This window comes from Vanellus vanellus (genome assembly GCF_965231255.1).
Source record: "Vanellus vanellus genome assembly, chromosome: 3".
Lineage (NCBI taxonomy): Eukaryota > Metazoa > Chordata > Aves > Charadriiformes > Charadriidae > Vanellus > Vanellus vanellus.
Window position 1 is genome coordinate 78,738,677 of NC_138907.1, and position 24,064 is coordinate 78,762,740.

The 24,064-nt window shown below is 36.4% G+C and overlaps 1 protein-coding gene across 1 annotated transcript in view; it reads left to right on the plus strand.

Annotated features, from left to right (window-relative positions):
* Window positions 1-24,064, plus strand: part of SEC63 (SEC63 homolog, protein translocation regulator) — a 62,365-nt gene that overhangs the window by 18,927 nt on the left and 19,374 nt on the right. Inside the window, exons 4-11 of the mRNA XM_082481893.1 lie at window positions 3,057-3,169; window positions 5,795-5,856; window positions 9,411-9,469; window positions 10,192-10,242; window positions 13,005-13,113; window positions 15,650-15,744; window positions 18,468-18,600; window positions 19,735-19,827. Of these exons, the coding sequence (XP_082338019.1) occupies window positions 3,057-3,169; window positions 5,795-5,856; window positions 9,411-9,469; window positions 10,192-10,242; window positions 13,005-13,113; window positions 15,650-15,744; window positions 18,468-18,600; window positions 19,735-19,827 (715 nt within the window). The remainder of the gene's footprint in view (window positions 1-3,056; window positions 3,170-5,794; window positions 5,857-9,410; window positions 9,470-10,191; window positions 10,243-13,004; window positions 13,114-15,649; window positions 15,745-18,467; window positions 18,601-19,734; window positions 19,828-24,064) is intronic.

Below are 24,064 nucleotides of genomic sequence, written 5' to 3' on the forward strand. Positions count from 1 at the left end.
TGGGAAAAAAAGATGTATTGTTTATCTAGAAAACAGATGCAGTGCTCTAGTTATATTGAAGGTCTGATTAAAATGGATATAAAAGGTTATATATCCCGAGGAGACGAATAGACCTTCTGTACATCTCTTTAACTTAGTCTCGTCAAACTCTTTGCTTCATCTTGACCACAATACCTCGCGCGAATTCTCTGCTTATGGTAATTATTTCCTGATACAAAGCTCCTCTTTTGAGTAACAGTAGTCATCTTTTCAGTTCTGAAGTCTGAGGTATACTTTACTCTCCGGTCACTGTGGGTACAGTTCAGCACGAGAACGTGGAAGAACTTTGAATGTACCTGTTTTGATTAAACTTGCTGTATATTGTTGGTGTGGAAGAGCTGAATATGTATATGAACATTAACAAATACATCTCTTGCCATTAGTGATGTGGCTTCTTGGCATAAGGATAAGCATCACTGGTACTGCTTTTCTATGCTAAGAAAGCCATTACGGTAGATATGTGACTGCAGCCTGTTTCTAGCTAGGCAGTAGAACAACACCTGCCTGTCACGTACAGAGGCAAGTTATTTAAACCTCTGCTTGGTTCCTCTGTGAATGACTGATTGCTGACTCGCCTTCTCGCTGACGCACAGGAACAAGATAAATTTTTGCCATTGAATGGTATCTGTTGGAACTGTGCAGTTTAAATGTTCATATATCTGGGTTAACTTTGGTTAAACAAATCAAGCTAGGGATTAGGTCATCAGAGGATTTTCCTTTGTTATCTTTGGCAAATTTCTACAAGTAACGACCCTGAGGGAGGAAAAAAGGTATATATGTAGTGAATTGTAACTTAATGTTCATCAGTGAAAACTTGTACACACACTCAAGGTACATGCAGCTTATCCAGGCAAAGAAACCAATACTGGAATGCTCCAAGAACTGATAAGAGGTATGGAGCATATTGTCATAAGGACAAGCTGAATTAAAGCCAGAGATGTTACAAGGGGGGTGAAGAGATAGGTGTGAAGATAGATCAGTTGATGTAGGGCTCAAAATAGAGCCCAAGACTTCAGAGCGTGTTTGTTTTATGTATTTCTGTGCTATCAGATGATGTCTGTTAAATCCCCTTGAAAAACTTCTAGTTCAGACTACATGAAAGTTAACAGCTTTCTTGTGTTACTGTTTAAGTGGAACCTTTAGAGGTGTTGCCAGCCCTGCTGATGTTGAAGTCATACAGATGTTGATACAGATGTTGAAGTGTTGTTAGATAATGGAACTGTTGTTGCTGTTAAAAAAAAAAAAAAATTAAAAAAAAGTCGCAGATGCAAATACTTGAAAGTTTTGGTACACAATAATTTATTTGCTTCTTTGCATTCACACTGTGGCCAAGATTATTTTTTTATCTTATGTTAGCATATCAGCTTTTAACAAGAGGCTTTTTTCTCCAGAGAAGAACCACAACATAGACACAGTCCAGATAACCTACATGCACCTTATTTTATATATAATATCACCACTGTGTTTTGAGCATAGAATAGCTCTTTTTGGAGCACATCACTTAGATTCACTAATACGCTAAGGCGCTTAGATATTATTACTGATTTATTGAATAAGCGTCCTTACTGCCATTTTAGAGGTGGGATCCAAGACCTAAAAATGCTCAAAACTGATAATAATTTTGGATTCTTCATGTAAGACAATTGGGCCTTATTTTTTTCTTCGAGTAGTTAATTTAGGGAGCTCTGTGTTTCAAGCAGAGTGCTGATTGACACCAACTGTCCTAGGCTACTAAGCATTTCTGTAAGTCAGGCCTAACCTCTGTAGCCTAGCTTTTGAAAACAAGGAGTAAACAATTAATGATAGATCGAAAGCTTGTCAACAGCTTAGCAGAGAGAAGAAAATTAGCTCTTTTTTTTATAGGCAGCATTCACGTGAGCCATGAAAACCCATCTCTTCTCCATCAACCTCGTTTCCCCTTCCTCACTTTCCAGCTTCTGCTACTCATCAGGCACTCTTCATCTAGTCTTGAAATGGCTGTTTTTACTTGAAGTCTTATTTATTATGGAGTAAATTCGTCTTGTGCATTAAGTGAGGCAGCCATGCTTTTGAAAAATAGTGTTGGAAAATGACAAACATATTGTACAAAGAGATAAAATAACAGCAAATGAAGCCTCAGGGTAGTTTAATTTCTGGTTTAAATTTCTTGAAACAGTACCATCATCTTTATAGAACTTAAGTGTTTATTATGCAGTTAAAGTCAGCATGCTAAGCCTCTCTACCACAATGTTTGAAAGTCCTATGGTAATGGTTCTGTGAAACTTAGCAGGTAGCTTACTAGAAAAACTATCTGCGTTTACTATAAAGTTCTGTGGGTTTTCTTGAGTAGTGAAGTTCACAGTCCAAACTGAAAGTTAATGCAGTTGTGTTAGTGGCATTTAACAATGTGCTGTAATAGAATACAGATTGATCTCTTTATTGGGTATAGGTAATGTATTCCCTTTGTTCAAGAAGTTTGAAATAATTTATGGGTAGGATGACTCTAGTCAAAGGCATTCTTAAGCAGGAGGGCAATCCACTATTCCTGGTGACTGACAGATTTATTTCTACCTACAAGCTGCAAGTGTACCATCATACTTGATCTATGAACTCTTTTCTATTTAAAGAGAAGAATATTGCAAGTGAGAATTCCTTGTATTCATGAATCTGTTTAGGAATATATAAGATTTGTCAAATAGATAAGGCAGGCTAACATTTTTTTTCCTATGGGTGGATAAACAAGGTGATCCAGAAAAAAAAATGATGTCCAGCCATTTGAATGTCATATTGTTAGACTATGACTTCTAACTTGTTTTAAAAATATAATATTATATTTTTATGTAAAAATGTTATTAGAAGAATAATCATGTTTCCACAAAATGCATATGTAGTTTCATGATCATGCCATATTAGAACATAATTCTTTAGTTCAATGAATAGTTCAGAGATATATTGTACAATGTGCTTTAGAATGTAGATACAGGAGAATTAATTTGATTTAAGGTATTTATTAATAACTCAAAACTTTCCTTTTTAAGGGAGCAAGTGTATCAGAAATTAAGAAACAATACCGTGCACTATCGCTAAAATACCATCCAGATAAAGGAGGAGATGAAGTTATGTTCATGAGGATTGCTAAGGCCTATGCAGCGTAAGTTTCTTTTTTGCCTACAAAAAATGGGGACTTGATATTATGGGGAGGGAAATCTCTGAGGTAATAGCAGGAGTGACCTAAGCAGCCAGGGAAAATGTGTTTGCGTATGTAATGAACGTCAAAACATGTCTCACTTCAGTGCATACCTTTTCTGCACAAGTTATGAAGGATAACTTAATTGTTTAGCAACTGTCAGAATACTGTAAGGTGTTGGGTCTTTGTGTTAAAATCCCATGTCAGCTAGGAAAAATGTTTCCAGTGTAGTACATATTAAATCTCAAAGATGACAGAGAACAAAATGGGTGTTGTGGTTTTTAACCAACCAACCCTGTTGCAGCAATTCTGAAGTGTTGCTTAGAAAATAAATATACTGGTCATTTCACCTGGTGATAAAGCCAAAGTTAGAGACAGTATTTTAACTCTGTTCCCACCTAGTGACAAAGATACTTCATTCTGATTCTGACTCAGCTAGTTCTCAGCTCCCCCATGTTCCTCTTCATTTGCGCTTGCCTTGCAGTCCTGATTTTTCACTCTGTGACTGTTTCATATTACCTATGTAGCTCTTAAAAGAAGATTTGAGGATTCAGCTTTTCATCTAGAGTATTTTTTGGTCTTACCTGTGGTTATAGCTTTCCCGAGAGATGATGTCTCATTAGAATTTGGTATAAAGGAAATCCCTTTTTTTTCTGAATTTTTCAATAGTCAAGATGTAGGTTTGGGTTTTGTAATGCTGTTCGTGCATGAAATGTTAATACAGCCTTATATTCTAAATGACCATCTGTCAGTCCAATACTCTGACCAGGTTCTTCTAGATATTCCTTGTGTGGACCATGTAATGTTTAGAATGAAATTTGTTTACCTGATGTTACACGTGATTTCTGGTTTGGTGCAGTGATACGTTTGTATTGTGGTTTTAGTATATTTTGTAAGTTAAACTTAGCAAAATATAAGAATTTCAGTAGACAGTTCAATCACAATACCAATATGATTCCCATTACTGGTCTCTCTAATACACTCACTGTCCCGATGCTGGGTGCCCCCAGGTGCCAGGAAGGCATGTGTGTGTTGAAGCCAGCTTGAGCCAGTTGTTCTCTTAAAAACCAGAAAACTAGCAAATGAATTTTGATAAGATATGTTTGGCTGAGCCAGGTATGCACTCCCCCCATGCTGGTCTTGCAGACTCAAGGAGACGTTCATACTTTTTTAATGCACCAGGGGGGAAATGCTTTATACCACCAGTTGATCTGCTCAACTGTTGATAGGTGTTTGTCTAAAACAAAGGCTACCCTCCCATCCTGTTTGTGTTGAGACAGTCAGCTGCTTTGCAGCAGCTGTGGTAAGTCACTGTGGATAGTCTGAGCTTCACGGCACACCGTTCTTGCCCGTCCCCTCTGAGCCTTCTTCCGTCATTTATTGGGTCAATCACATCATCAGAGAACCTATCAAGTTGGTGATTTTTGCTTTTAAGTCAGTTGTCTGTGGTTGACCTTACTGACTATTTTAGAGTCCGTTTTGGGGTGAGGTGAGAAGGAGAACCAACATCATGCTTACTTGAGCAGTTTTGAAATCATAGTTTCTGCTTAAATCATCTACATCACTATGAAAGTTTCTTCAGTAGGATATTCTGGTATTGCTTTCTGAACTCCCGGAACATCTCACTTCTTTGCTTCACAAGCTAGCACTCAAGTGCTTGGTGATACAGTTTGATCCTTCAAATGCTAGCGCGAGGGCTGTGGCAGAGGCATATCTTGAAGTAAATGACAGTGAAGTTCCTTAGCCATGCTGTCTTGAAAGAATATAAAAGCTACCCATTCAGTGAGTCTGCTTGTTAACAAGTGTGAGACTTAGAAATGATGAGGAGATGTCTGACTCACTGGGTTTCTTCTGTGAAACAAAATCTTCCATATAGTGAATGCATGATGTTCTGTTTCCTAAAGCAGTATTACTCTTTCTAGTAAACAGGGATTCTGTTGGAGGTGATATATTACTGCCAAGAAACTGTCATTACAGAACAGGCGTAGAAACTGTAAGATTTAGGAGGTGGTGTCATAATTTATTTCTCTGTTCTTAAATATGAAGTTCCAGGGAGTTCCAGGAAAAAAAAAAAAAAAAAAAAAAACAACAACCAACCAAACATACACATGCTATCAAAGGCTAAAAATCTAGAATAAGAGAATTAAAAGCCCATATGGATAACTTCTGCTTTATTAACTTATCTTGCATATTCACCTTTCTTCTAAAAAAAAAAAATGTTTTCAACCTTTGTCTTTCAAAATTTGCTGTACTGTAACCTGGCATTGAAAAATGCTCTTTGCTGAGGGCTATGCCGTCACTCTCATGAAAGAGAGATGCGATTGTTCCATCTCCTGTATGTGGGTGCACCTTGAGTGTCTGATTTCTTTTGCTGTCAGAGTGCTAAAAGAATTTGCCTGTGTATCATGAGGGAATACAGCAGTATTATTTCATATCAGATTTCATACTAACAATAGCAGAAGCTGTTTAGCTTGCCAAACCATCTCTGAAGGATAATATAAATGCCCCATTTTAAAGTTTCTGTATACTAATGATTTAGAAAACTTTCTTTTACTTCTGTATTAACTTAATATCTTTTCTTGTAACTAGCTTAACTGATGAAGAATCACGAAAAAATTGGGAAGAATTTGGTAATCCAGATGGACCACAAGGTAACAATTATGAATAAGTCCTATAATTTCTGTATGTTGAGCTGTGTAATTCCTCATCATTTGAGAAGCGCTCAGATCTTAATTTACGTAGAATAACTTTTTCCTATGACTTGAAGCAATGCATCTGATCAATTCTTTGCTTGTGAAACTGGCTCTGGGGTGGTGGTGGGAGGGTAAGGCAGGAAAGAGATTGCTTTCAAGTGTCTCAGACTTATCAGGGAAAAAAGAGAAGGTTATTTTTTAATTAGCTTCAGTAAGTATCTAGAGAAAATTTCCAATATTAAAAGGAGTTAAAAGTGATAAATAGAATAATACTTATAAGCAACTTGCCAATTTTAAACATTTCTTAGTATTTATGTTCAGATACTATAAATGTATATTGAAAAATTAATGACTAACCATACTGCAATAAACACACTCCAAAGGGATGTATGTAAGGATATGTATATATTTAAATAAATACTGTATACACATCTGCAATTTGCTGGAAGCTTGGAAGTAATTGGGTGCTTGGGTGTAACTCTATGCCACCTTCATCTTGAGGAGTCCTGGTGATTATCCTTACACTGGTAGATTGTTCCTGGGCAGGTAACTACATGGAAATAATCATGATGATGATGTATTAAAGTTTTACAGTAGATGATCCAAACTAAAACCACTTAAGACTGAAAGTTAATGGACTTTTTTTTTTTCCCCTTCCTATTTGCAGTCACATAAGTTGCTTGTAAGTTGCATCTTTGTGACCATTGTTTAAGTGGACTAGTTGTGAGAAAGAATATTAGTAGTATATTTCTACTTGCTTCTGATGTTCATTACAAGCAAAAAGGACTGCTGTCTGTTAGGACAGGCCGCCTTAGATCCCTGCTTGTTGATGCCCTGCAGTTTGTGGGACTAAATTATACTATGTGTCTATGTGGAATGAGTTAAGGCCAGCTTGGAAATTTTTTCTTCTGAATTATATCCTTCCAACATGGGAAATTAATTTTAAAAGGAGAAACAACCCCCAGCCCCTTAACCAGTGTTTCAAAGAAAGTCTTCCCTCTCCCTTCAAAAAACCAGCTGTGCTGACTAAATCATAGTCTGACAAAGGCATTTCTGATGGACTAAGGTGGTGGTTCAGTTTCTTTAACCACAGTGTTTTACAGCATAGCAAATTTCTTTCAGCTCCTAGCTTCTGTTGGTTTTCTAGCCAGGCAAGTAGGAGGATTCTGTCCCTCTTGCTGCAAAATACAAATAAGATCTTGCTTCAGAAATGCTGTCACAATATCAGCAAAACAGTACTGTAAATTTTACTCTGATATATGCACAAATAGCTTTCCCTAGGACTTTTCCTGATGACAAACTGTTTTTTGCATCTACAAGTTACTAACTCAGTGTTGCCAAGGCATGGCATTTCAAGTTAGGCGGTACATCTATGTCCTTGAATGGATCTGAAGCTGTGACTTCAAAAGAAAACTTGGCCAAAAGCTGAGAATTTAAAGGCAAGAAGATCCTTGTGCGGTTGGCTGAGAGATCACTTTCACAAACTTAAGGGACTCTGGATTCCTGAAGGGTGAAGTGAAATGAAATGATTCTTTAGTTGGGTGGCAGTTTGTTTTGTGAGTGGGAAACCTCCTGCTGTTCTGAAACCTAACTCGGACTGTGGTGGAATTGGAGTTCTCTGCTTTGCTTCTTAGGTCTCACATTGTTGCTTCATCTGAAGGGTAGGAAGAAGCCTGACATTTTCTCTCTCCTATCCTCTATTCTGTAACTTTGTTCCACATTGAGGTGCGAGGAGCTTTCTAATTTAGCGAAATTCACCTTCTCATCATTTATATACCTGTAGTGTAAAAATCTGTATCCAAGTTATGTACTTAATTTTTTTTTTTTAGTTCTTTTGGTCAAAGAATGGAGACAGTCCCTTAGAGGTATATTCTGGGATGAGATGAAGCACATCTGGTGTTAGGCATGTCTGATCAAGTTAGATGAGGTACATCCCACCCTCTGTGTCCAGCACAAAGGAACAGCAAGCAGCATTCCTCTCTATCCAACTAAAGCAGCAAGGAGGTTAGATGCAGGCAAACAAGGTTTCCTTCTCTTTGGCATGACTTGTTCTGTTACTAAAAGTAAAATCCTGAATGTGCAGAATCATTTGAAGAGTGTTTAAAAGCAGGTGAGGGGACCTGGAGAGTAAAAAGATATGCTTTTAATAATGTAAGGCAGTTTTAGTAGACTGTTTGCCCTTGGTATTTGCTAGTGCTTCAGCTCAGCGAGCATGAATGGTGGTAAGGAGACTCTTAGACCAGAAAAGAACTTTGTACTGAGCTACTTCTGTTCCTGGAACAATTTGAAGCTACAGTCCTAATGGTCAAAAATATTGTGGGAAACTGAAATTGATACCACCACTAAAAGACACGTTGCATTTTTAGTAGATTCTTCTAAAAATCCATAACCATTAACAGATAGGGAAGCATCTCCAGGCTCTTCTCCAGAGCAGGGCATTTCCTATAACTTAATTTGGTAAATTCACTGGGTGCTATTCTGTTGAACTCCTAAGCTTGAGGTGTGGTCGAGTTGGTCAGATGTTTAATTTGAGTTTCGACAAATAGTAGTTTCCAATTTAGCTACACAGAAGTCACGTTAGGCTTGTGCATAACAACTGGTTGTCTGAATTGATGGCTGTCACTATCTGTTGGAGACAGTATTGGAATAGTATCCAAGTACATAAGGGATCCTGGTCTGTCCTGATTTAAGGCAATACTCACTGATACCTGCTAGTGCTGAAGAAAGCGTGGGTTTTGGTTTTCTTTTTTTTTTTTAAGCAGGCTCTTGAAATCTGTAATAGTGTGGGTTTTTTTCTTGGTTTCTTGGAGCTTTTAGTGTTGGGATAAGTAGCATTTGCAAACTTCAATTTATTACCCCTAAAGTTTCTGAAGACAAGCTATTTTATGCTATTCTGTATTCAGATCTGTGTACTGTAGATGTTACTGTTAGAGAATCACATCATCCATTTTCTGCAGCCTAACTCTTTTTGAATTGAAAAGTATTCCTTTCTTACCGATCACACAGAAATTTGAACTGGCAAAGGGTTTCGTTTTTACAATTTACAGCTTAGTACACTTCCTTAAAGTTACAAACTGAGTTAAAACTTTTTCGATAGAATTCGTTTGCTCTAACGGTTTTCTTGCAGTTCATGTATTTACTGAACTATATATATTTAAACTGCTGAAAACTCTGCAAGGCAAAGCTCATAAATCATTCCATCTGTGGCATCTTTCTTTGTTTTATATTAATAAATCTTGTGTATCTATTTCACTGCAATAAGTTAAGCTAAAATTGTTGGTATTTCAGATGTTGCATTTAAGTCTTGTTATTTTATTGCATACTTGAGGATTTCTAGTTTCTTTTTTGATTTTGCTGAATCTGTTAGAATTTTGCTTATTGAAGTGATAAATGTGAGGATTTTTTGTAGGTTGGTGGTTTTGATGTTGTTTTTGTTTGTTTATTAGACTTAATGTGACTTTAAAACAATTCCTTAATATTCTATAGTGAATTTCTTTTCTTTCATCTTACAGCCACAAGCTTTGGTATAGCTTTGCCAGCTTGGATTGTGGATCAGAAAAATTCGATTTTGGTGAGTCAACTGAAGATTTTGAGGTGAACTTTCAAGTGTTCACTTTAAAACGTTTGTATATAATACTGCACATTTTAGTCAAAACATGTAGTTAATAATACTTCGGTCCAAACACACATCTTTGAAGCAAATTTCAGGAGTCAAAAGTGTTACAGTAGCTTAAATCTAAGCTTTGAGAGAAAAGTATCTCATTGCAATGATAATGAGGTTGTACAGTGGTCACCCCTGCTACAAAGTGTGTGTTTGCTACTGCAAGGAAACACATATAGAACTATGTTTGCTGAATTTCTGTATTTCCATTTGGTTTGTTAGCGATGCTGTAATCATACAGTGTCTAAATGTTCTTCCTATTGCATTTGTTGCTGCAAGGTACTTGGCTTACCCGCTTGATTTCTTTTAATGCGGTTATCATCTGTCTGCTGCATCACACACAGTTGAGCTGCCAACTCTTTAATTATTAAAGAAACCCACCCGATAAAATGTGTGGATGATTTAAAAGATTATTTACACTAAACTCATAGTCCTTATTTAAACCCTACCCAACTGATTATATTACCTGTAAGTTATTCAGAAATAATGCAGATATTATGCCATAAGCTTACATTAATTTGTAGTAGGCTTGTGGTAATACTACTTGACTCTATATTAGAATAAAGTTTAAACAAGAGTAGTATTAACTAACTGAAGTATCTAACACAGTATGTTTCATAATTTTTCTCTAGGTTTTGCTTGTATACGGATTAGCATTTATGGTTATTCTTCCAGTTGTTGTGGTAAGTATTATCTAATTATTATTCTATCCTATGTAACCAAGCTGTAAACAGAGCTGTCTTAGATATAAGTAGAGTTGCTCATTCTTGCCTTTCATGGAGACAGCAAGCAAGCAACCTTTTTTTTTTTAACGTGGGTGTTCTCTTTTATTATGGAAAGAGTGTAGCTGCTGTAAAGTTTCCAAAAAAATTCAGTCCCATGATAGAGAGAGGGCTGTAGGGAAAATATTAGATATCACAAGAGTTAGCCTGAGTTGTGTAATTCATCTTGTACCTTCTGCTATTGATCACATGAAAATTAATATAATGTGATGAACTCGAATATATTCAGTGGTGGTACTGAGGAGGCATGACTGAGATGTCTGTAGCTGGTGGTACTAGAATGATGACTGCACGTGGAACAGGTTGCTGATTTGGTTTCTCCTGGCTGCCTTTGTTTTCATAACTTTGATTTTTATTGATCTTCTGTACACCATGAGATGTCTGCCCTTGAGATTTCTTTGTGTGAGGAATCAATTGCTAGGTGAGTGGTATTTTAGGGCTTGGGTTTGCCCTACAGTGTTGCTTTTGAACAACGTCCCTTATCCAGTGATTGTGCATTTGGGGTATGGCATGAAGAAAGGCTCAGAAAATTGGCACTTAGAAACCTTCATGCTCTTGGGAATCATAGAATAGTTTGGGTTGGAAGGAACCTTTAAAGGTCATCTGGTCCAACCTCCCCTGCAAAGAGCAGGGACTTCTTCAACTAGATCAGGTTGCTCAGAGCCCCCTCCAACCTGACCTTGAATATTTCCAGGGATGGTGCATCTACCGCCTCTCTGGGCAACTTGTTCCAGAAGAAGATTTTCATTTGAGAAAGTGTCCTGGGGTCTCAGCCAGCTGCTTGCATCTCTGTGTGCAAGAGGCTCAGCCAGGCATTATCGCTTCTCTTTGAGAGTCTTTCTGCATAACTGAAGATTTAGTGGGGAAAACCAGATATAGGGATTTCAACAAGTTGTTGGATAAGAAATCTAAAATCCAGGGTGCAACGTCTACATGTTTTTCCTGTCTTTCCTTTTAGGTTTCAGTTGTTGTCTGTTGATGCTTTTTTGTATACACGTACTTTTAGTGATTTATACCAGGTTTGTCATAGCTCAAGTGAAAGTAAACATCCTTTCTGTTGTTAGGAAGAAATGTCCTGAGCAGAGAAAAAAAATAATCTGCCTCTTCTTGCCCCTATACCAGATGTAGACTTCTGCATTCAGGCTTGTCACTGTAAATTTCTTTTATAGTCAGTGAAGAGGAATAGTCATTTTTGTGGAGCAAGTTATTTTATCATTTCATTCTAAAGTAGACATAGAAGATGATTCATGCCTTTAATGGGCCTGTTTCTCTTTTATGAATCAATAAAGAAGCTGACATTAACTACAGTGTAGTCATCCTGTATCTGAGATAGGCATCTAAAATAAAGTAAGGCTAGTTCCACCCTTTAAATTCAGATCAACAAAAAAGGAAAATACTGATACATAGTGTTTCCTAGACCTCCACTGACCTAACTAATATTCTGTACATGAGACAAGCCATATCTGCAAAAGCAGTTAGGGCAGCCTCTTTCATGTGGATTTGGGCTGGCTGTAGTTGTATTTTTCTCCTAGTACCTGCACTTAGACAAAAATTTGATTGCTATGGGACTATAATCTAAATTTTTCTGCAGAAAAACTTTTTAAAAAAGTTGTGTACTATTTTGTATCAAGGTTCATTTATTTGTGGAAGAATCAAACCTAATTTATTTAAAACAAAACAAAACCTCAAAGTTCGTGGGGAGCCAATCCGAGAGCATTTTCCAAATAATTAAGTAAATTACAGAGTTCTTGTTGTAGTAGGAGAATTTACACTATTGCCTATTAAATTAATAGTAGTAAGCATCACTTACTACTTTACTGCTTGTTACTTTTCACTTGTGATAAACTTTACAATAGATTAAGATGTATCTTGGATGCTTTTTCTCATGTTAGTGACCTTTGCTCATAAGGAGGAATTTAATGAACAGACTGCAGTTTATAACCCAGCACACCATTTTTCTTAAAATATATTATAGAGTACAATCATTGTACAGTGAGTTCCATAATTTGAAGTCACTGGTGTAATGCTAATAAGGGAACTATTGGAGTGTTTCTGAAGGTTTGGAAAACTTTTTCTGTCCACCTGAAGGTGTATGGCTTAATTTGGAAAATTTGCAGCAAGGGCACTGGGCCACCTCCAGATTCCCCTTCTGAAAAACATTTTCTGATTAGGTGACTTAAATTATTTTTTGCAAGTTTTCTTATAATGAAAGAAATCTCTTATTTTGTTCTTGGTTTGGTCTTGTTCTGCCTACACTGAATTTGATTTGGATGCTGTGTTGTACAGTAAGGAGTTACCACATATGTAGAAAGTGGTCAATCCAGTGGATTTACTGTTTAGTCGATTCACTAAAACAATACCGAAAATAAACAAAGCCATGTATATGTGTGTGTGCATGTATTGGGGGAATTATCTAGGCTAGAGATCATCTAAAAACTTTTAGCATTAGATTCTCTCAGATGAATATATTGCTGTGCTTTTGAAGTCAGCAAATTTATTTTTTTTTTTGTTTCCCTCTTCTTTCTAAAATTCGGTTGACCTTAACGTAGGTAAAATCAATTGGGCTGAGTTACCTGGTTGTGAACAGACATGAGGTGATCCAGTATAGCTGTTTCATTGCTTCATTGTAGCTGATGTCAGTTTGTTCTTGTTAAATGTCTCAGGGTTCCTGGTGGTACCGATCAATACGATATAGTGGAGATCAGATTCTCATTCGGACAACTCAAATATATACATATTTTGTCTATAAAACACGGAACATGGACATGAAACGTAAGTAAAAGGCATTGTGGAATGTTGATGTGTTCACCTGGAAATGTCGGTCTGCTGATGTTAAAATGTTTCTGATTTATATGCCTTTGCTAGGTTAAAATAATGTTTCTGGTTCTTTTAGTGTGTTTTTAAAAACTTCATTTTGTGGCAGGTGAAGAGTACTCCATAAGAAGACAAGAATTTGGCAGAGGGAGTTATGTAGTTCTATATTTATGTTTGTCTACCTATGCATTAAAAAAAAAAAAAAAAAAAAAAGAAAAAAGGATATTGTATGTTGGGAAAAACATGCTGACCTGCCTGTAGTCTGAGTTACTACGTGGCCACTAGGAGCGCAGCCTCTCTCTGTGTGTTTTCTTCTGTTAGTGTAACAAAAGTAGCTTTGGGAATTTTCTAGGGCCTGTCATAAAGTTTTTATATCACCAAAGAATGAAATAGCATTTCTGGTTCTCTCACTTGCTGTTTTACAGCTAAATTTTTGTTTAAAAAATTTTGCTCCCTGTCAATTTCATGTCACTTTGTTACTTTTTTATAGTTTTTTATATACTTATTTTTCTTATCTGCTCACTTTTAAAGGAATAAACCCCTTTTTTTTTTCTGGGGAAATCTGTAGATGCATTATGTTGGTGCAGAGCTGGATCTTTTAGCTTGGAGGTTGGCATGGGCCTGAAGAATTAGCATGGTACTAGTTCTAGATTGGATTTTGCTAGATTCATGCTCAGAGCAACTGAAAAATTAAAGAATTATAAAAAAAAACAAACCAAAACCAAAAACCCTCTAAAAAGGGTTCATAAAATGTTCTCTTACTCCATTTGCTGGAAGATTGGTGGAAGTATCTGCTCTTGGTACATCCATTTCCTACTGAATAGAAATGCTTCACAGATAATCCACAAGGTCTAGGAGATAAAGATTGTGGAAATAAGTTTGCTTTCTAGTCACAGCACACACGGATTTATGTGGGGGGGATTAATTCACATCAGTTTATGCTCTCCACCTTGTCATACACTTATGCTTTTTCCCCTCTCCAGACAGCTAGGTGAGAAAGGAGCAATGGGGAGAGTAGGTGAGACTTCTTTAGAAGTTTAGGGACACCACTGTGAACCTGATCTCTTCTTTCTCCAAAATTGTTGTCAACAGAAGGTTATTTTGTGTTGAACCTTGCTCAGAACCATAGCTGGTGTTGTCTTTCCTACAGATTGGTTGAGAAGTTAACCCTAAGTTTAAGTGGCTTTATTTAAGGAGTTAACACTTTCAGAGAGTCCTGGGGTCAGAGGCAGGTCAGGTTTTTCCACTGAGGTCTGTTGGGCTGTCTGAATGAAAAATGAGGCGCAGCAGAGGTGGCTTAGGCAAACCACACAGTGATCAGGTAAGGCTTTTGCTTGGTTGTGAATTCCACAGTGGGGAGGTACCAGTGCCAAAACTCAGGGCTTAAACCTGGGCAGATGTAATCAAACCAGGCTAGGGAAACGTGAGTCAAATCTGTGTGACTTGCCTTGTGTTAGATTTTTTTTTTTTAGGTTTCAAGGCAAATGAGTTTAAAAAAACTTCCTTTCTTGATGATCCACAATTGTGGATCTTAAATAATAGAAAGGTATTTATAGCTGTCTGAAATTCTTCCATATGCTCTGCTCAGGAAGTAAATAGATAATCGAGAACAGAAATGAAAATTAATGCTCAGGGAACTTGACTAATTGTTAGTAGGTGGAATTCACTGAGCCCTGCAAGTAGGTAAAAATAACTGACTTGTTCAGAAAAGAACTTGCTCAAAACTTAAGAATGAAGCTTGAGTAACTGTTGCTGAAAAAGTTATTTTAACAGGAGCAAATGATGGGGTGAGATTTCTCTTGCTGTCTGTGGCTGAGGGGTCCGATACATTCATGAGCAGAAAGCTCATAATGGGGCTAAAATACCTCATTGTGTAGGTCTTTCATCTTAATTACACAACAGAATATTTTGAGGTAGTATGGATTTTCCTAATCACATTAGGAAAAGAGCAGTACATTATCTTTGTGGGATTTGTTTGCAGGGGTATTTATTGAATTGCCTTTCTAATAATTAAAAGATTTTTTGTTTTGGTTAATTTTCAATGTTGACTGATCAGAAAATTAAGTTGAAATTTTATCCTTCCTGCCTTCCCTTCCAGTACACACATTGCGGTGCTGCCGCAGGCATGTGAATAGCTGAGAGGAATGGTTCTGTGAGCATGCAGAAATAGTCAAATTGCTGTGCAGTGATGTCTCCCAGTCCTAAGGAAGCCTAGCTTTGTTTTTATGAAGACATTTAGAGTCAAATGCTGGACTTGACGCTGTGCAAAATGGAGCTTTGAGTGATCTCTTTTGCCTTGTGCCAGGCATTGCTTCTTGCTTCCCTTGCCCTGTGGCAGTAGTAACCAATCCATTAAATAGAGAAGATGAGGGATATTCATGGTTGTTGGGGGAAGAGCGGGAATAAGTTTTATGGCTGAAGGTTCTGAAGAAATCACTCTGTGGCATAGGATGTTGTTGACATTTTCTCTGTCTGCCTCCAATTACCTTTGCAGGGCTTATCATGGTTTTAGCAGGAGCATCCGAATTTGATCCTCAGTACAATAAAGATGCTACGAGCAGACCAGCAGACAACATTCAGATACCACAGGTTAGTTATATCAAGAAGTGTTTTATAAATAACTGACCACTTTCAAGGGAAGAGGGAGATGGTGCTTCTAGGTGACCAGCTGACGGAATTCAACTTCTCAAGGCCTTAACTTTGTTGAGTTGCGACAGAAACAGGAATTAGAAGCTAGACTTGATTTTTTTAATTTTTTCTTTAAAGTAAAGGTACCGTTAATTGGTGATAATGCTTAGCTTAAATAGAATCAATTTAGTATATAGACTGCTGGGTTGGGTTTTCGGGGAGGGGTAAACTAAATAGGGAATTAGAGTATTAGCCCTTACAAATTTTGAGTATTGATATAAGGAGGTGATCGCCATTTGATAAAGTTCTTTTAAATCACGAACACAAATTTGGTTAAACATGTTAATACTGAAATAAAATTATTATGTGATGTCTGAACTAATAATGTCTTTAAATGTTATAAAAATTCCTCCATGAATGTCTGTTTCCTTCTGGTTGCCTTTTATTTTCATCTCCACTTAGTCTTCCCAACAGAAATGTGATAATGCATACTGTGAAAAATAATTATTGCTAGGAGAGTCTTAGGAAATCTTATTTTTCAGAAACTAACATTTTGGTTTTAAGAAGTTTAAAGCACAATATACAAAATGCCATAATGAAAATTACATGGGTTTGCAAAATGAGGGGGGATAGTCTCACAGATTTAACCTTTGCATGCACGCAATTGAATTTTCAAGTAGTAAACATATTTTAATGTCCTAAACATAAAAAAATAGACTGAGATACCTCTTTACTTAATTGTCTTTGTCTCTTACAAATTCTTTATCATCCTGTGGACTTTAAGAGAAGGAGCTGGAACTGTGGTTAGGTGAGGTTTTTCAGTAGTGGGAGCACATGACTGGAAAAGATCACCTTGATCATCAGTTCTTCTGTGCTGTTGCAAGGACTGGCATTGTGCAAGCCCTTTCCATTCAATTGTTCTTTATTTAAAAGGCAGTCAAACCTCCTGTAACCATATCCTACTGAGAAGCTGTTCCAGAACTTACTGTTCTAGTGGTTAGGAGTCTTGTTTGTGACCAATTTATAGCTGTGTTTTTTGTCGTCATTATTCTTGAGTCTGAATGATTCTTGCCTTGTATATCCTTAATGCATTTATAGACAGAAGCAATAGCCCATTTGTTTTATTTTTGTCTTTATTTTGCTAAACTAGAAAAGCTGCTGTATTTTGATCCTCTCTTTCCCAAAAGGCTCATTTCCCTCATTCTGCTACATGCTGAATGGGGTACAGTTCCCAGTTACTATATTTTAAATTTTTACATTATTTTTTATTTTATCTGCTCAGAATTGTTCACAGTATTCAATGTTATGTCTTAGCAGTGCCTTAGTCAGTGGCACTACTGTTCCTATATTTCCAAAGGGAAGAACTTTCAGCATAGGGTTTTCCGCAACTGTTTCATTTAGTGGTTTAATACAACTAGTGTGGGATCAGCAGGTCTTCTGGATTTCTCTTGTCTTATATACTTCTGTTTTCCAGCTAAGAAGCTCCCATCTTCGAGCTGCAGTTCTTGTTAGTATGCAAGTGCATGACCTTGCATTTTATACTATAGGATTTTGTTCTACTTCTAAAGGTCCAATCATAGGTGTTGTCTGTGTTCTTTTTTGAGTATATGGCAGTACAAGTCTCTGAAGCATCAATACAGAAGGGTATTGCTAATAATTTTTTGTTAGTGTACCCTGCTTTTGGTGCCGTGGTCATTGTTCCTGTTTTTATTTCACTGTTTTATCATAAACCCAGTATCTATACTTGTTAGGAAGTTTTCTTATCAAAGTGTTTTACTCTTCTTGGTCTGGTGTTATATCAGGATGTGCTTATAAGGAGCTTCTTGTTAGAAGATCTTTTTTCAAGTGTAGGGGAAGACAGGGCAAAGGTTAGTGTGGCCTGGCTGTTGATAGCCTAACTTCTCTTTGTGGCTGGAGATTTTTGGAACCTCAGTCTCTCCTCAGGTAACTTGTTGACCTAAGAAGTGAAGCTTCTGGGCCATGTATTGATTCTTATAAACTATGAGCTTCTGTTACTCAGCTTTGCAGCCTCACCCTCCAGGGTCTTCAACAAAGTCAGGTGAGAGAGACCTGTTTGAACTGCATATCTTGTTCTAGTTAGGACCAAGAGTGGTCATCCTGAATAAAGAACATCATGCTTTTTTTCAAGTCGGTGCTGTCTGTAAATAAGTTAAAATACTTGATCTTCAGCCTACCAGGGGGTTCAGGCTTATAACCTTTCTTCCTGTGATACCTGAGACTATTTCTAAAGAAGTTGGCTGGGTCTTAGATTGGTGAAAGGTCTCAAGGTAATGCTGTTACTTGTGCATATTGAGTTTAATATAAATACCTTAGAAATATGGTTGAATCTAGTAAACCTTGGCAACAAAATCAGATTTTTAATGTATTTACCTATCAATACAAATTTACTCAATGCTATTCAAGGCAAGTTTCTTGTGTGCAAACCTTTACTTCTCTCCCTCACTCCCACACTGAAACAAGTAATTTAAAGACTTTTTTTGACTTTTTAGAGCTGTGTTACAAATAAAAATGGCTAATGTTCATCTCTACAGAACTTTCCAGGGAAAGGTTACTTAAAGGCTTGCTTTTGTGAATGTAGATTTTTTTTTTTCCTTTGTAAACTGTTCTCCTCCTGTATTTGTTTCTCTTTAGCACCAAAATAGCTGTTTGTATTTAACTTTTAGCTAATCAGGGAAATTGGTGGTATAAATTTAAAGAAGAATGAGCCTCCGCTCACCTGCCCTTACAGCCTAAAAGCCAGAGTTCTGCTGTTGACTCACCTTGCAAGGATGAAAGTTCCTGAGGTCCTTGAAGAAGGTAATGGCTTCTCCCCTAATTGGATGTTGTTGGAAACAGTTGCATGCTACAGTATTCATAATTGTTGTCCATTAAAGAGTTGCATGGATCTCTGCTCAGTAATCTCTGTGCAGTGTACTTAATTAATCAAGTTGAATAACGAAAACATTTACTTAGCATTTACTCGTTCTCCTGACAGCCCTGTAATACTGATATCCTACTTTTTAAAGCTTTTTGGCTGCAAATGTGACTTCAATTTTTTTTTCTTTGTAATAGAATAAAAAGTTAAACATGAAGTATATTTGCTTTTCAGAGTAAAGAAATCAAAGATATGCATAATATTGCTCTCTGATGTTTCTGTGCGTGCTTATTTTTGGAGTTTTTAGTCCACTATGTGAAGCAAAGATGACAAGACTAGAACTTTAAATATCAGTTACATATGAGCTTCAGTTTTGCAATTTTTCATACTTGTAAATATGCAAACTGAAATGTTTCTAAATGCAGTTCATAAGTTTCAACCATGAAACTCATGGTTTCTTAGGCTGACCAGCAAACTTGATATTCTGTGTTTTAATGCAAGTTAAAAAAACAAACCACGAGAAATCAGTGAAGATACTCTGGTTCAAATTTTCCAGTTTCTTTCAAAAGAAAAATGATCAGTTCTAAATAGTCACTAAAAATCTCTTGTCTTCCTTGCTACTTAGTTACTGTTTATACTTACAACCTCACAGATCTGTATTCAGAAGTAGTTAGTACTTTACAAATAATGTTTTTCCAAAACCTAGTATTTTACTTAAAATTAAAAATCCTTTTTTTCAACTTGCAATTAACTAAAGAATTCATGCTATTTTAATAAGACTGGTAAATTGTCTGTGCTATCCTGTTGCTTTTTTAGACGGATCTCATAAATACTTCATTTGGTGTGGAAACTCCTTGTCTGGTATATAAAATCTGTGTTCATTCTTAGCACTTACTCTTTCCTGTTTTATTAGGGAATGTTACAGATGGATGTGTCAATGAGAATAAAGTGGTATTTTCAATAATATGAGAATAAATATAAATTAAGGCTGCAACATTAAATGTCCAGTTCATGTAAACTGTCTCCTCTTTTCCTAATAGAAGTGCAGCATAATTGCAGCCTGTTATGTCTTGCAGATCAGCAGTTTATCCTGAAAAAGAGTCCTGCACTACTTCAAGAAATGATTAATGTGATCTGCCAACTAATAATAATGGCTCGAAGCCGGGAAGGTAAGAAAAGAAACTGTATAATTAAAACTAGTAAATATGATTCTTCATTGCAGTGCTTCATAAAGTCTGTGGGAAACTTAACCTGTGATATTTAGAAACACCTAAATGCACTTTTACTCTTTTTACTGTAATGAGAATTCTCTATTTTGAGGATTGAAAAGCTGCTGCTGCCAAGCCCTACTCTGAAATCTTTAGTATGTGTGTTCAGCTCGTAATTCTTGCAATTAAAAGTTTCTCCTTAAATGCAATTGAAAACCTGGTGTTAAAGATCTGGTCCATTTTTGGTAGCAAAGCACTAAGTTTAAGACAAATTAAATCTTGTGTTCATCCATCTATTCACTCACACTTTTACAGCTCTTCCTGTCCTCTTATGAGTTACACTTGTTTTTTGAGTAATTTCTTTGTCCTCATTTCTTTGTATATTGCTCACATTTCTCCATTTCAGGATCCTGTGCTGTTTAGCCTGTGATGTAGTTTTCTTCTGAACTTGTAGGGGCAGCTGCTTTGCTGTAATTGCCATAAAAATTGCAATTTAATTGAAATGTAATGTATAAACTTTTTATTTTTACTGTAAAAAGGCAATTACGCTGAAGATGGTTGCTTACAGTGTAAAGAAACAAAGACTAGGATCTCATTCCTTTATTGCAACAAACATAGGCAAGGCCTTTTTTTTTATGCTAAACTGGTGACCATTTTGTTTGCTATCAAATTATACTTATTGGTTGATCTTTACTAGATCAAAATTCCTGTAACAAGCATTGATAGCCTCCTAACAAGAATGGTTTTGGGGAAGATCTTTCCCAGCACTATTGCAAGTGGTGCTGGAAATTGTGTTCCTAACCAGACAAAGCGTGAGAGAGGGGATGTGAGCAGATAAGGATGTTGCGTGCTGGCTTATGTGTCCTATTTTAGAAAGAAGTATTGATGAAGTATACTTCTAGTTCTCTTTTAAACCCTATCCTTACTAGTCTGTGAGACTGCTGGGGAGAAAACTTGAAACCTGGAAGTAAGCAGTAGCCATATTTTTCATTGTAGAAGTAATCTTTACCTAATGTTAGATTATATTTGTTAATGAGTATCAATTAAGAGCTCAGCTGTGGATATGTTTTTGTGAATATTGTCCAGACTAGCACTGTAACAAAGTTGCAAAGAAACTTTATTAGTTTAATAATTTACTTCATAAAAGGCTAAGTAGCTGTTTTGGAAGGATTTTTTTTTCTTTAAAGTTTTGCTAGCTCAGCCAGACCAAGTGCGTATATTACAGCTAATTATGAAAAATGCTTGAATGAAGATACCTTTTTACTTGTGTATGCCAAACGTAGGTTTGTCTTTTTTAATCTGGATAGGCTTTTATAAAAGTTCTTCAAACCTCTGGAAGATGTCTTTTAAGACATCCCATGTATATATTAGTCAACTAGCAAATACTTGTTTTCTCTTGTGCAAAATGAAACCAAAATAATACAGCCAGAAGGTTTTTTTATGCAACAGAAATGGAAGCCTTTGAAAAATGCAAACCACCTATAGCTCTTCTTGTAAAAGCTGAAATAAGATACTTAACGGAGTACATGATATACTTTACAGCCTGAATGACCTCCAAGTAGCTGTATTATTCTCCTCTAGTTCTGTATGTACATGGAGACACCTTTTTAATTTGACAGTAAGATGAGTATTTATAGATGCAGTGTATTTAATAAACTGCTTTGAAGTTCCATCAATGAGTCTGTGAAAGTGTATAAGAATTTACAGCTGTCATTATGTATGGTAGAATTTACTTCCATAGATTTGGGGAAAAAATAGGAGAGTATCATAGGTATAATTGAGGATTTGTTTGGTATTTATTTAGCAGATTTTCTCAAAATTATTTCCAAAGTTTTAAAATGGCAGTATTCAGAAATTTGTACCAAACGTTCCCTCTCAGTTCCATGCCAGTGCTCTCAGCACAAAGTGTTAAAGGGAAGATGATACCCAACAGTTGCCCATCGGGCCAACAATAATGAATTTGAGGACTTGAAGGTAAACCGTTTCAGAATTTTGGTCTTTGAGCTAAAGGAAAATTGCCGTTTTTACTACTTGTCACTTAGCATATTCAAAATGTTGGTCCTATTTTTTGACTGTACATGTAGAAAGAATTTTTTCCCCCTGATGACTACTGGTGGGAAACAACTGCAAATTGAAAAGGTGTCATTGTTTGTTTACTTTTTTTTAAGATATGAGTAAAATTAAAGTTTATATTGAATTTTTTGAGAGATTATTTTGTTTAAGTTTGTGTATTTGTCATATTAACATAATTTTAAGTAGCTTAAAACTTAATGTTTCTGGTTTTAGTTCTAATTTTCACTTATATCAGCCTTGACGTGGTACATAAAATTATCACATGCTGTAATTAGCTATAGGTGTTCAGAAGTCCTGATCTGTAAAAATAGAAAGATGATGGCATGCGTTAATACTAGCTAAAGAAATATTTTTGGGGAGAAATCCTGTTTTGTGAAACCTAAATTGATGATGGGATGAGGAGACTCATTTTGTGCTACATTCATTTGTCTTTCAAATATCCTGTAGTATTATTATTATCTTACAAATTTATCTGTAACCATTTATGCATACTTTGTGATCAAGTCTTTTGAGGAAAAGCACCTTGGATGAATCTTCAGAATCTTGGCACTTATTTTCCTTTTTAATTTTAAAAATGTCCATATAGCATTCGGGTATTGGTCCAGTATTGGCTGTTCTTGAAGGAGAGGCAAGATAGACTGAGAAGCACTAAGGACAGCAAATCATGGAATGAGATTTTTGAAACTCTGCTGTCTGAGCCCTTCACTGGGATAAGCATCCTGCCTCCCCAGATAGCAAAAAGTGGTACCTCAGTCTGCTTATGCATCCCCATAAAAGCCGTGGATGCTGCCTTTCTTATCAAACCCTGTTAGAAACAATCTACCATCAAAGAATGGGTGTAGTTTGGCGTAAAAATCATGGTTACCTCTTAAGTTTTAACAGAGCTATCATTCTTCGCAAATGAGTTCGAATTTGTTATTACTTGGATTTGTTATTTTCAAGGAACAGTTTTAATCTGCTTTCATGAAAACAAAATTGATACTATTTTCATTTCAGTTCAGTCAGTTTTTAGTTACTGCTAAGCTTTTCCCAGCCTGGTGGAAAATGTGGCAATTACGATCTACGTTTAGATAAAATGTTTGGTATTCTCTTGCCTGATTTCTGCATAGTCTGTGAGATTTTCTTTTTACATGCAGCTCCCTGAAAATAGGCTTTGCTCCCTGGCATTCCTTGCTTGCATCCGTTGTTTTGTGATGATTAACTGGTAGTTGATAATCAGGGGATCTAAATTATCTGGATGGCTTCTTTGAGATCATCCTTAAGTATCATAAGCAGATAGCTGCTCTGCCAAGCAAGGTGTTTGCTGCCAAAAAAACATGGTATGTGCTCTAATAACTGTCTGCAAAAAGGTTAGGCATCACTTCAGCTGTCCAGTGCAAGTGCATTTCTTAATTCAGGTTGGAAGCTGCAGTGTCATGTAGAGGCGGTGGTTTGACCCAGGTGTATGCCATTCCTTCACAAGCAACTATGATTTCCATTTAAATTTGTGATTGACTACTTTAATATCATATGTTTTGGATGATTAAAGGTCATCTTGTCTTGTGCACTTTGACTAGCAGAAGCTGTCAAAACGTGTAGTATTGGCATTCATTTTCTGGTGGGGCAGTTGGGTGGTGTTAAAAGCTGTGCTGTCTCTCTTCAGACCCACTCTCAGGGAATATGAAGTCCTGTGTTATTTTTCAGGAAACCAAAATAATATTCTCCAACTTCGTTAAATATCTTTCAACTGTCATATGGATAATGAGTCAATGCTTTAAGAAAGGGGAGAATTTCTGCTCTGACTAGTGCTCTGTGGTCTCAAAGCTCTAGGTGAATTTCCTGCAAAAGCCAGTTTGTCAGAGAATATGTAGGATTCTTTTATTAACTTGGTTTGCAGTGTATTTTTTTTTTCATTTAAAAATCCTGTGACTTTCCTTAGCAGCAACCAAAAGAATTATGGGGGAGGTGGAAGATAGGTAAGATGGAAAGTAATTTTTTTTTTTGCTATTTATTTGGGAAATTAGTCTTTCTTTTACTACTTTTCTTTTGGAAGGTAGAAGTTAACATCTTTGTTACTTACCAATATTTCTAGCTGTGTAGTTCCATTCATAATCCCTCTGGTGTTATTTTTGTCTTTGCTTTGTGT